Source organism: Heptranchias perlo, chromosome 15 (genome assembly GCF_035084215.1).
Source record: "Heptranchias perlo isolate sHepPer1 chromosome 15, sHepPer1.hap1, whole genome shotgun sequence".
NCBI lineage: Eukaryota > Metazoa > Chordata > Chondrichthyes > Hexanchiformes > Hexanchidae > Heptranchias > Heptranchias perlo.
In genome coordinates, this window is record NC_090339.1 from 30,386,229 (window position 1) to 30,398,259 (window position 12,031).

General features: G+C 43.9%; 1 protein-coding gene across 3 annotated transcripts in view; it reads right to left on the reverse strand.

Moving 5' to 3' along the window:
* Positions 1-12,031, reverse strand: part of LOC137332955 (BCL-6 corepressor-like protein 1) — a 152,555-nt gene that overhangs the window by 34,116 nt on the left and 106,408 nt on the right. For all 3 annotated transcript variants that reach the window (XR_010965766.1, XM_067997003.1, XM_067997002.1), the window contains exons 7-9: positions 9,914-10,333; positions 8,339-8,622; positions 7,024-7,299 (exon numbers count right to left, since the gene is read on the reverse strand). Coding sequence is in view for 2 of the 3 variants with exons in the window: in XM_067997003.1 (XP_067853104.1) it covers positions 7,024-7,299; positions 8,339-8,622; positions 9,914-10,333 (980 nt within the window). In the remaining variant the exon portion in view is untranslated. The remainder of the gene's footprint in view (positions 1-7,023; positions 7,300-8,338; positions 8,623-9,913; positions 10,334-12,031) is intronic.

A 12,031-nucleotide genomic window follows, 5' to 3' on the forward strand; every position in this document is an offset into this window, starting at 1 on the left:
CAACCCCTCAGATAATGAAGCAGTCCGTGCCCCCATGCAGCAAGGCCTGGACAACATCCAGGTTTGGGTTGATAAGTGGCAAGTAACATTCGTGCCAGACAATGACCATCTCCAACAAGAGAGGCTAACCGCCTCCCCTTAACATTCAACAGCATTACCATCGCCAAATCCCCCACCATCAACATCCTGGGAGTCACCATTGACCAGAAACTTAACAGGACCAGCCACATAAATACTGTGGCTACAAGAGCAGTTCAGAGGCTGGGTATTCTGTGGCGACTGACTCACCTCCTGACTCATCAAAGCCTTTTCACCATCTACAAGGCACAAATCAGGAGTGTGATGGAATACTCTTCATTTGCCTGGATGAGTGCAGCTCCAACAACACTCAAAAAGCTCGATATCATCCAGGTCAAAGCAGCCCGCTTGATTGGCACCCCATCCACCACCCTAAACATTCACTCTCTTCACCACCGGTGCACAGTGGCTGCAGTGTGTACCATCTACAGGATGCACTGCAGCAACTCGCCAAGGCTTCTTCGACAGCACCTCCCAAACCCGCAACCTCTACCACCTAGAAGGACAAGGGCAGCAGGCACATGGGAACAACACCACCTGCACGTTCCCCTCCAAGTCACACACCATCTCGACTTGGAAATATATCCCCGTTCCTTCATCGTCACTGGGTCAAAATCCTGGAACTCCCTATCTAACAGCACTGTGGAGAACCTTCACCACACGGACTGCAGCAGTTCAAGAAAGCGGCTCATCATCACCTTCTCAAGTGCAATTAGGGATGGGCAATAAATGCTGGCCTTGCCAGCGATGCCCACATCCCATGAACGAATAAAAAAAAATATTCATTTTGCTTAAGTTCCAGTCCTGAAATGTTTCCATACTTGAGTAAAATGACCAAAGTAAGTAATTCCAGACGATTTCTTATTTATAGCCAAGCTGCTTAATAGCTGGTTCACTGCAGATAGCTTTAATTCTTCCACCCATCTTTTTCCAATTAGCTAGTCATGGGACAGCTTGTTCTACCAGAGGAAAACTAATTCTTTCTAACATGGAATGGATAGGAAATCTACAAAATCATGGATAATAAATTCCAAAAAGAAACTGTGTAATTTATAATTAATTTGGAAGTGTAAAAGGCCAAGAATTTAAATTTGTAAGGTAGAAATTCCAGATTACAAAACATGGGACAGTTTAAGATCCAAAATAGTGTAGGAAATCTCTATCTTTCTGTGAGTATCACAATTAAAATTCTGGTGGAAAGTTGAAAAATATGATCTTTGTAATAAAGCAGAAGAACATTACACGCACAGCATATTAATTCCCCAACTCTCTAACCCTGTGATTTAATGTTATTGTACAGCTGCTAATGCAGTACCAACAGCATTTGGTGAACTAAGCAATGTGTTTACACTGTCCCCTTTGCAATACTGGACGGGGGATTGGGAAGGGTAACATACTCACATGCATACATGGAGCACTGCTTACCAAGTCTAACTGTGGCCATTTTTCCATTGATTTAGCAGCGGAGAGCGGACAGTCAGCTCTTTTCAGTTGGTTGAAATTGAATGGTGGTACAGCAGGCCATGAGTTTAAAATCACACATTAAAAAGAGGTTATACTCTTGTCAGTGCAAGACAAAAGCCATGCAGAATCAGCTTCTCGAGGCTTTCTTGCTTACACTGACACTATCCCATGTCAGCAGTTGTATACTACACTTTTGGCATCAGTTTGGTGCGGCAGCAGCACCAAAGGTACAGAATGAAGGCCTCATATACTAGGTTAAACTGAGTACATTTTGTCTTGCGAACTCAGAAAGAACCTGGCTTATTATTGTATCACATCTGTAGAACCAACAATGAAAAGGCATCACAGTACCATTTCTCTGGGCTCGGTTGAAACCCAGAGTTTGCATTCTGGAATCACTTGGTGTCAAAGTTACTTTGTGCCTGCCAAGTATACAGGGTGTGCCTTATTTCAAGTCCACTGTCCTGCCCATATTTTATCCCTTAACCAACACCATCAAAACAAAAAGATTATCTGTCATTTATCTCATTGCTGTGTGCAAATTGGTTGCCGTGCTTGCCTACATTATAATAATGACTACTCTTCAAATGTATTTCATTGGCTGTGAAGCACTTTGGGACATCCTAGGGACATGAAAGGCGCTGTATAAATGAAAGGTCTTTCTTTCTTTTCTTCAAAGCATGAGTGAAAACCTTTTAAAAAGATAGTGTCCTGTGATTCTCCATCCCCACCCCAATTTAGATGATGTACCTTTTAAAACAGCTGAATTGGTCAATCATGGGCAGAATTTTAACAGTAAAGAACAGGTGGGTTGGGGGGCATTGAGAATCGCAACAATTTCAAACCCACCCTCAACCTGCTCTCAGGAGGCTGTGGGCCTCCATTTTTTCACGTTTTGCAATTTCAACCCCTGGGGGTTGGGATTCCCAGGCCTCCTCCTTCACATCACGAGAAAGGAGGCGAGAAGGCCCGAAACTGCAGGTAAGTGCCTTTCTGGCATAGCTTGTGGGCCCGGTGAAGCAGGAGTGCTTCCCCCAAGCTCAACAAGCCTACCTACAGCGACCCCCCAATGATTGTGGACAGCCCCCCCACAACGATCACGGATCTCCCCCCCCCGATCTCCGACCACCCTCCCAATGATCGCGGACACCACCCCCCGCCCCCCCCCAATGATCACGTCCCCCCCCCCCCCCCCAATCTCCGATCTCCCTCCCAACGATCGCGGACCGTCCCCTGATCTTCGCCCCCACCCCCCCCGATCTACAATCCTGACCCCCAATGATCGAGGACCCCTGCAACGACCCCCAATCCCGAGACCCCCACCACTCAGTGACTGATCCCCGATCCCTCCCCCCATGCCCACTGGTACCCCCTTATGCACCATCCCCATCCATACAATCAAAGATTTTACCGAAAAACATACCTTTTCACGTCCTCTCCCTGGCTGCTCTCCTGTCCGACTGAGGCCAGCCTGTCAATCAGGCCGGCCAGTCGGACGCCAAACCGACAAAAAAACACGTACTTATGTCAAAATCGTAAGGACGTCCTGAAAACCCATACTTCCGGGTTTCGCGTCCGGAATTCGAACCCCCCCATCCCCTTCCCGGCTCCAGGTCAAAATTGTGCCCCATGTCTCTCAACTGTCCTCTTTTTATCAGGACAACCTGACATTAAACAGCACTGCTGAGAAAAGAGGCAGCAACACACAATGCTATCAAGCGAACAAAACTTTGCCAGTTCTGCAAAAACTATGCTGCCGGCCAAGTGGTAATTCGAGTTTTCACCTCTTTTAACACATGGCACATTGAATGTATTGGAATACACGGTATGGAAAAAACTAAATTGTAAAAAAGGGCATTCTAGATTAGAATCCTCTCCTCATTCTCAATTTACTGTCTATTTTTATATATTAAAAAGTCATAAACTAGTTAGTTTTTATTTTGCTGGGTGAGAAGCAGAGATCCAGCACTCCACCTTACACCCAGCAAATTTTACTGAATTGAAATTGCTCTAACCTGAGGTTTAAGCCAGCAATTACTAAAATATTTACGAATGTAACAGTGATCCCCTGTGGCAGTACATGGGTACTGCAACAACTGGTTCACCAGGATGCTTCAGTGAAAATGACATTGGGCTTGAAATTGGACTGTTTCGAGCCCTTTGTTTCGGCATTACATGGCCTCCCGAAGTTCCAATATGGCATCCGGAATGCGTGTGCACGCTACTAGCATTACGTGCGCTGGACGCTATCTTGGTAAAGGGTTTCGCGCACGGGCAGATAATGAATGCCAGCAGCGTATAAATTAGGGAGAATATGCGTCAGTTCGGTGAGCAACACTGATTTAATGTGATAAGACACCATTTTGGCATCTAACGCTCCATTAAACGCATTGTCTTAACCACGAATACCTGAACATGTCTTAGACGGCCTGAAGGACCCCCCATCAGCGCTTTTTAAAGAGACCATGCAAGATTTACAGGCTAGTTGATAGATTATTGCTTTTGGCTGCTGGTGCATTTGTACCTGTTTTTGGAAGTCTCCTATACTTGAATACTAGGACGAGGGGACATAGCCTAACACTTAGAGCCAGGATTTGCAGGAGTTAGGAAACGCTTCTACACGCAAAGGGTGATAGAAGTTTGGAGCGCTCTTCTGCAAACGGCAGTTGATGCCAGCTCAATTGTTAATTTTAAATCTAAGATTGATAGATTTCTGTGAACCAAGAGTATTAAGAGATATGGGGCTAAGACGGGTATATGGAGTTTGGTCACAGATCAACCATGATCTCACTGAGTGGTGGAACAGGCTTGAGGGGCTAAATGCCACTGCCTCTTGCTGCCTCCTGTTATGCGCCGCCACCTTCTCCTGCTAGAAAGCGAGAATGTCCTGCAGGATGACTGGGTGATGTGCCTGCCATGGTTAAATAGATGCCATTGCGTGTGACCTATGAGTTGTGGGTGTGTGGCTTGCAACAGTGGTAATGTGTGAGGGTGAGAGGAAGCATCTGATTGGAAGAGTTGAGTACTGATTGAAAGAGTTTACTGGAAGGTGGGTGATGGGGGGTGTAGTGCGTGGAGCAGTTGATGCAGCTAGTGGTGCAGTTGGTAGGATATGCCACTTGACAGCTGACTTCACTCACTTTGACCACTTGTGTCAAAGCATTGAACTTCTTCCTGCACTGCATCCATGTTCATGGTGCTATGTGCCTGGCATTGACTTTGTCTCCTACTGCCTCCCACTGCTTCTTGAGCATATGTTTGGAGGTTCTCTTGCCCTCCTTGCAGATATAGGATGACCCTCCTTCTGTCCACCTCTTGCACCAAGGCCTCGAGTGCATCAGCAGAGAACCTCGGTGCACGCTCTCTTGCAGGCCTAGTACAAAACCAGACTGGCAGATTGGAGGATCTGGGATTTAGTAATGCACAACCTCTGTTCAATGTTTTAACATAACTCAACAGTTTGTGAATATAGGGATGGGACCTGCATCTGTGTTTTACATGTGCGATGTCTGATCTCCGTGCGGACCCGTATCTTATTTTCTACAAATAAGAAGTGCAGGCTGCCTTTAAGAGGTGCGAGCAACTCACCGGAGATTTGGGCGCCCCCTGCAAGTGAGAAGTGGAGAGACCGTACGCTCCACAAGCATAGATCCTCAAGTCAAAACTGTTCCTGATACAAGAGCAATTCCCAAAAAAAAAAATCGGTAACCTCAATCCGAAAGGCCACAAGGTGGCTAGCAATGAACTTGGAAAAATTTTACAATGGTGCAGCAGGATGTGCTCTTCTGAGGTTTGAACACAGTACGGGAAGCTTTACTCTGCAAGCAACCGTGGTGTACCCGATTGCTTGATGCTGGCATTGGGCTCCATGCTGTGCATCTATCAAGTAAATGAAGTTGCAGCACCAATCTAACCTGCTGGCTACGTAGGTACCACCAGATGCAGGCTAATCGCGCACTGCAATGTCCGACCTCGGATTCGGGGGTTCACCAATTTAACCCCCATTGTTTCTTTTATCAGATAATCACTGTTAACCCCTTCCACATCATTTTAATTGGTGACTAAATTCCTCTATGTGATGGGAAAACTGAAGCAAAACCTGCAAAAATTAATGGATTGATCATCAACAGTTCAATTAACTTCTATTAGCTTTATTACAAAATCTGCACATTAAAGCAAAAGTGCAGTAGGACCCTATTCTAACGAACCCCTGAATACTGAAACTCTGAAGTTACCAATGGAGCTGGATATCCCAATGGCTCTTCATCCATACGAGTAACAATACTCTCGAAGACAAACCCTCTCAGCTTTCCGCTCACTGGCATTTTAATTCAGACAATAATTTTAAACGGGACCAGTATGTGCAGTGGAGTGCGTGTTGTCTGTAATGCCAGCTGGTTACCGTCCTGGTAACTTCCTTCACCATCAGACAGGGTGTGAGGCAGAGATCCAGCACTTCAATTTTAATCCGGGGTATGCTATAAAGAAGTCAGTGAGTAGAGAAACTGGCTGGAGAAGCCTTCAGGATCATCAGGACCAGGCAGGTGGGCAATTTTCTCACACAGCTCCTACCACCAGTACCATTAAATTTTTATCTTTCCATTTCAGGAGACCAATGCCAGCATCAAGCAATTAGGTACACCACGGTTGGTTGCAAAGTAATGCTTCCCATACTAGGCTCAAACCTCAGAAGAGCACTTCCTGTAGCAGCATTGTAAAATTTTTCCAAGTTCCTTGCTAGCCACCATGTGGCCTTTTGGACTGAGGTTACCGATTTTTTGGCAATTGCTCTTGCATTAGGGATAGTTTTGTCTTGGGGATCTATAGGAACTGGATTCAGACTATCCAGACTCAGTTTATGTAGCACCCTTACAGCCAACAAACAGATAAAACTTTCACTTAACAATCTGGGATGGATTTGAGTCCAGGTCCCAAAACTGAAAGGCCAATATTTAACCCACTGCAATCCCAGTCCATTGTACATCATTTTTAAATATACCAATTATTAGATTGATCCTGAATTCTGTAAGAATTAATTTTTGAAACATTCAACATTTTGCTGAATCCCTGTAGGCAAGGCAACTACTGGCATTAGGCATATTTGTAAGACAAGACACTTTGTAGTAGGCTTTATTACAAAGCTATAAAAGATGATTTTAACTCCCTCCATCTGACGGAAATGGGGCGGTAGCAGAGTTAAAATCGATGTGGTGAAACTATAGGTCCGTTTCTGCTTTGCCACCATATTAGCGAGCCTCATTAATCTAGGACATAGGACACTGACGTAATTTGGGGGACCAACTGGATGCAGCGTGTGCCATGCACGCTCCGCTCAGCTGAACCGGATGGTGAAGAGGAAGAGGCCCCACAAAGGTGCATGAAAAGTTGTTTGTGTGGGGCAGGAGGAAAGAAAAACATTGGTAGTCCTCAGAAGATTAATAAAATTAAACAGATCAAGTATTATGCTATTACAGATCTTACCTCATAGCCTAATCGTGCTGCCTTCTGCAGCAATGTTTCACCAGCATTCTTATTTACTATTAGCTTTCGTGTTTCGGATTGGGACTGTTGCCCTGTGGATGTCTCTGCTTGAGCAGATGGTGACTGTGACACAGTTGCCTGTTTAACAGGAGTAAGTGAGGATGTCCGCTTTTTCCAGCGGGCTGAATAATTACGTTGCTTCTTTGGTGATGGACTCCAATCAGAATCCAGCATTAATGCTGAGCGCTTTAGGGAGCGGTTTTGCCTTACTTTAACCTATTACAAAACAAATATTTAATAGATCAATCAATGGGACAAAGAAAAGAATTATATTCCATAATCTTACCAGATAACTCAACTCAATGTGTTCCTTTTCATTGTATATTTAAGATGCCTCATGCAATAGATGCAGGCAGCGATAACTGGCTTTAATACTGAATCTGTCATCTGGTGACTTTAAATTATTTCATTTATCAGAGACTTTAACCTGTTTAAAATTAAAAAATTAATGGTGTAATTAAAATAATAGGCAAAATAATTACATACATGTTTAGCATTTGTACACTAAGATTGCCCAGCATTATTTTTAGCTTTAAATCTCAAAGTTTGTATTTGTTTATTCATAAACACATCATGACTTTAAAATAATGTAAACTAATGTTTTATTTCATTTTGATAAAATCACAATTCTATTCTGCAGGTCAAATAAATGCCTTGAAACCCTCATCCATGCTTTTGTCACCCACAGACGAAACTATTTCTAATGCTCTCATAGCTGACTTCTCATCCTCCACTCTCCATAAACTTCAGCTCATCTATAACTCTGCTGCTCTATCCTATCCTGCCCTGCATCAAGTCCTGCTCATTCATCACCCCTGTCCTCGCTGACATATATTGGCTCCAGGTCCCCAGTGCCTTAAAATGATCATCTTTGTGTTTAAATCCCATCTTAGCCTTGTCCCTCCCTATCTCTGTAACTTCCTCCAGCCCTACAACCCCCCTGAACTCTCCATTCTTCTGACTCTGGCTTCTTGTGCATCCCCCCCACCCCCCACGTCCGCCCCAACATTGGCGGGTCTGCCCTGGTCGCCTAGGCCTCATGCTCTGGAATTCCATCTCTGAACCCTTCCACTTCTCTCCCCTCCTTTAAGATTCTCCTTAAAACCCACATCTTTGACTAAGCTTTTGGTCTGCCTTCCTAATATCTCCTTTATTGGCTCAGTATCCTTTTTTTTGATGTAAGCATCTGTGAAGCACCATGGGATGTTTTTCTACTTTACAGGCACTATATAAGTTGCTGTTGTAAACTGCTTACCTTGTGTTTTCCTTGGTTGTTTGCACCTTCCTCTGATGACTGGGGCCCACTAATGTGCTTTGTCTTACATTTGCGTTTTCCTGATGGTTTTTCTGACTGGTACTGACTTGAAGATTCTTGCGTGTGGCTCAAATTGAGAGCCCCTGGGCTGCAAGGCTCTTTACGTTTCCGTAAACTTCCTGACACAGGAGAGCTGTGTCTGACACTCAGATTCCAGTCGGTACTGGGCAATTTGCCTGAAGGAGTTAGCCTCTTTCGTGGTGAAGTGGGAGGTGTCCATGTGCCTAAAAATGAAACCGCAATATAGTTAACTTGACTAGACTCCAGCTCAGCTCTAGATCTGTGAGCTCCTATGAAATTGTATCCTAGCTGGAACCCAAAATGCTTCAGTTAAAATCCATGCTTGGCATCAGTGCAGCATAATCTTTTATAACACCAAATGTGCAGTACGATGTTGTACAAAACTGGTCTAACAAATCAACTACAACATTCTTACTTGTCCCAGGATGTGCTTGCAGTTGGACCCCAACTGAGAAGTAAGGCTGGCATTATATTCATCAAGTAAAATATAAGCTGTCAACACACTACACAGGCAGCACTATTAAGCCATGAAAGACTATCTGAAATTTCCATATCCTTCTCCTGTTGTCACCCCTCTTTTTCCTCCTCCTTCTCTTAGGAAAATGAGGAAGTCTATCAGCCCTTCTGCAAAGTCTAAGGCCACTCATTCAAATGCAGAGAACCCAAAGCTTCCCTCACATCTACCAGTGCCTTGGCTAGTACTGGGGCTGAACCCTATGAAATGATCTTGCTTGTGCTGGTGTTGTGGCTAGTGGGAAGGGGTAGATGCTTCCTTAACAAAGTTTTGTGTGAGTCAGGGCAGGTTTTCAATGGCTGAGGATATAATGCAAAAGAAGTTCTTGAGGAAATCCCTCACAGAGGTTTCTCTAACGATGCTTTGCTCATTCTCTTATGAGAAATATGCCTGTATCAGTGGTTTGGTTTTAATTTGCTGTTTGGTGCTAAGAGTCAACTTACGTTAAGTGTCAGTTCTGGAGCCAAGGAATTTGCTTTGGATGGCACCAGATACTATGTCAGTGGATGGAAGCAATGAAATTGCCTGAGTGCCACTTGGCAAATGGATAACATGTCATACTATAGAACTACAGCACCACAGACTACCAAATTTTCCCAGCCATATAAGATAACAAGGTATGCAGTCCAACTGGGGCATTTTGCATGAATGCTACTGAAACGCTCCCTGCCACACTCAATTCTGTCTGACCTGGGAGCAGACAAGTGCTGAACTCCAAGGTTTCTATACACTAAGAGGAAATTGAGCTTCGACATTCTTGTAACCAGGATCATTTCCCAGCAAACAAATGTCACATCAAACTCTTATGCTGAGTTTTGAGCTGACTTTACAGTTTGAAGAGTTGTTCATCAATAGAAGACAGTAAAAACAAGGATTGTGTGAATTAGTCACCAATTATTAGTGGCATTCCATACAAGTTTTAAAACATACGTTTCTAAAAGTGGTAAGGCATACAATGCTCAAAAGACATTGAACTTTACCTGTAGTAACTGTTTTCCTTGTTTGTATCCCCGTGCTATCTTGATTTTCCTCCCTTTCGTGTAAAGATATTTCAGAATCCTCCTCACTCTGGAGCTTCTTTCTACTGCCTCTTGTTTGTGTCTTGATGGTAGAGTTTTGCTCGTTACTATTTTTACAATTCCCATCAGTCTCTGCTATACAACTCAAGTCATGTGGTTCCAATCTATCTTGTTCACCTACATCAGTAATCAAGCTATCAGTCCTTCCCACCTCACGTGCTTCTTTGGTCTCTTTATCCTCCGTTGTAAACAGCTCCTGACCCTTTGAATTCTTCTTTTCTTTTACATCATCTTCCACTTCCTCATGCATACGCTGACTTTCCTCCAATGTACTGTCCGTCTGATCGCAGGTCACATGTACAGATGGGCCACAAAAACTTTCTGCAACACACAAATTAAAAACAGCTTTGTAATATATATATATAAAACAAATAATCATCCTGTGTATCAGAATATTATATTGTTGTAATCTGCAGGTCCCTATGTCCAAATATACAGATTATTTTCCTATAACTTTGATGCTATTTCATCACATTGTTTTTCATTACCAGCAGCCTTTGCAACCTTATAATCAACTCACCTGGATGTCAAATACACTTTTTGTGCCAATTTTCTCCCCTTATCTCTTAAAGTGCCATGGGTATGGTTTCACAGGTCCCAGCAGTCTTCCAACATCTTGCCCAAATATCCATTCTTTGTATGTGAGCCTGGAGAGTGAATGTCGGCAAGTATGGGTAAAAGCAGAGGGAGATTTGTTCTGTAGTTGGCCTGTTATACCTCACAGGAAATTCTTCGTGAAGGCACGAAAGCCTCCAAATTCCAGGGTCCTTGCTCTTCTGTCAGAAGTGTGGTTGGGCAGAATTTCCAGCTGCCTGTGTCCTGGAGTTGGACCCATCCCAAATGGGGAGTCAAGACCAAGTGTAGTCTTCAGGCAAAGGAGGGTTAGAGGCTGGGGTATAGTTTGACCAGGGCATGCAGACGTAATTCAATGCCCAATTTAAAAGTTATATATTTTGTCCTTTTTTCATTATAGGTTCCAATGTCCACATTTATAATGGAAATTATCTACGTAAACTTGTCACATTGTAATTACACCCTCGCAGCAGTTTGACTTTCTAAAGGATCTCTGTAAACACTGAATTTGGTGTTTTGTGATTTGTTCCTCAACAAACAAACAAACACACTGCTACAAGATAGATGAAACAATCTAAGTACTATCAACAAAATACAGGTGGTAATTACAGCTGTCAAAATTCAACAAGTTCATTTTTATTTGAAAAAACAAATTGGGAGGAAAGACATTCTAGCCTGGAGTTTCCACCAGGGGGGCAATCAGGAAAATGAGCCCAAATGCGCTGGACACAACGCCAGTTTTGCTGAGGTGAAGTTACACCCAAGTTACCGCTTAAGCTCATTTGCATAAGCCCAAATGTAAAATCTCCCATGAATCAACACAATCAAGCAGTGTTATCCATTATAATCGATTATTTACTGGAATATGGCCAATGGGGCTTCAAGATTACTGAACTAAATTAACTTAAACTGAAAAGTTGTTCAAATAATTGCTGCAGCTGAAAAAACAGGCCTATCAGTGGTTTCAATTGACTGCTGGTCACAGGGCTTGTGTACCAAGACCAAATCAACTGGCTAAATTTCAACTCATTTAAACTGAATTTAAAGTAATTTAAAATAATTTTAGCATTAGTATGAGAAACAGACCTGAGTGAGGCTTCAATTGACTGCTGGTCACTGCAGCTGCAGGTCACTAACGATAGATTAATGTGACCACGGATGTGAACACGAGGCTGGCTGTTGGGTGGGAAGGCTGGGGATTGGAAAAGAGGGAGGATGGGATCATGGGCCGTGAAGAACATATTGGTGGGGGGCGCTGATGTCGGGCAGACAGGTCGGGGGCTGATGCCGGGCAGAGATCGGAGGCGCTCGAAAAATATCAGAAGACGAGATTGGATAAAGAGTTGGAGGTAGGTGGGGGGCAGCTATCTGAGGGGGCGGGGGGCCGCTATCTGAGGGAGTCCAGCATTGGAGGGAGGGGGGTGGGGTTGGCCAAAAGGGGGGGTC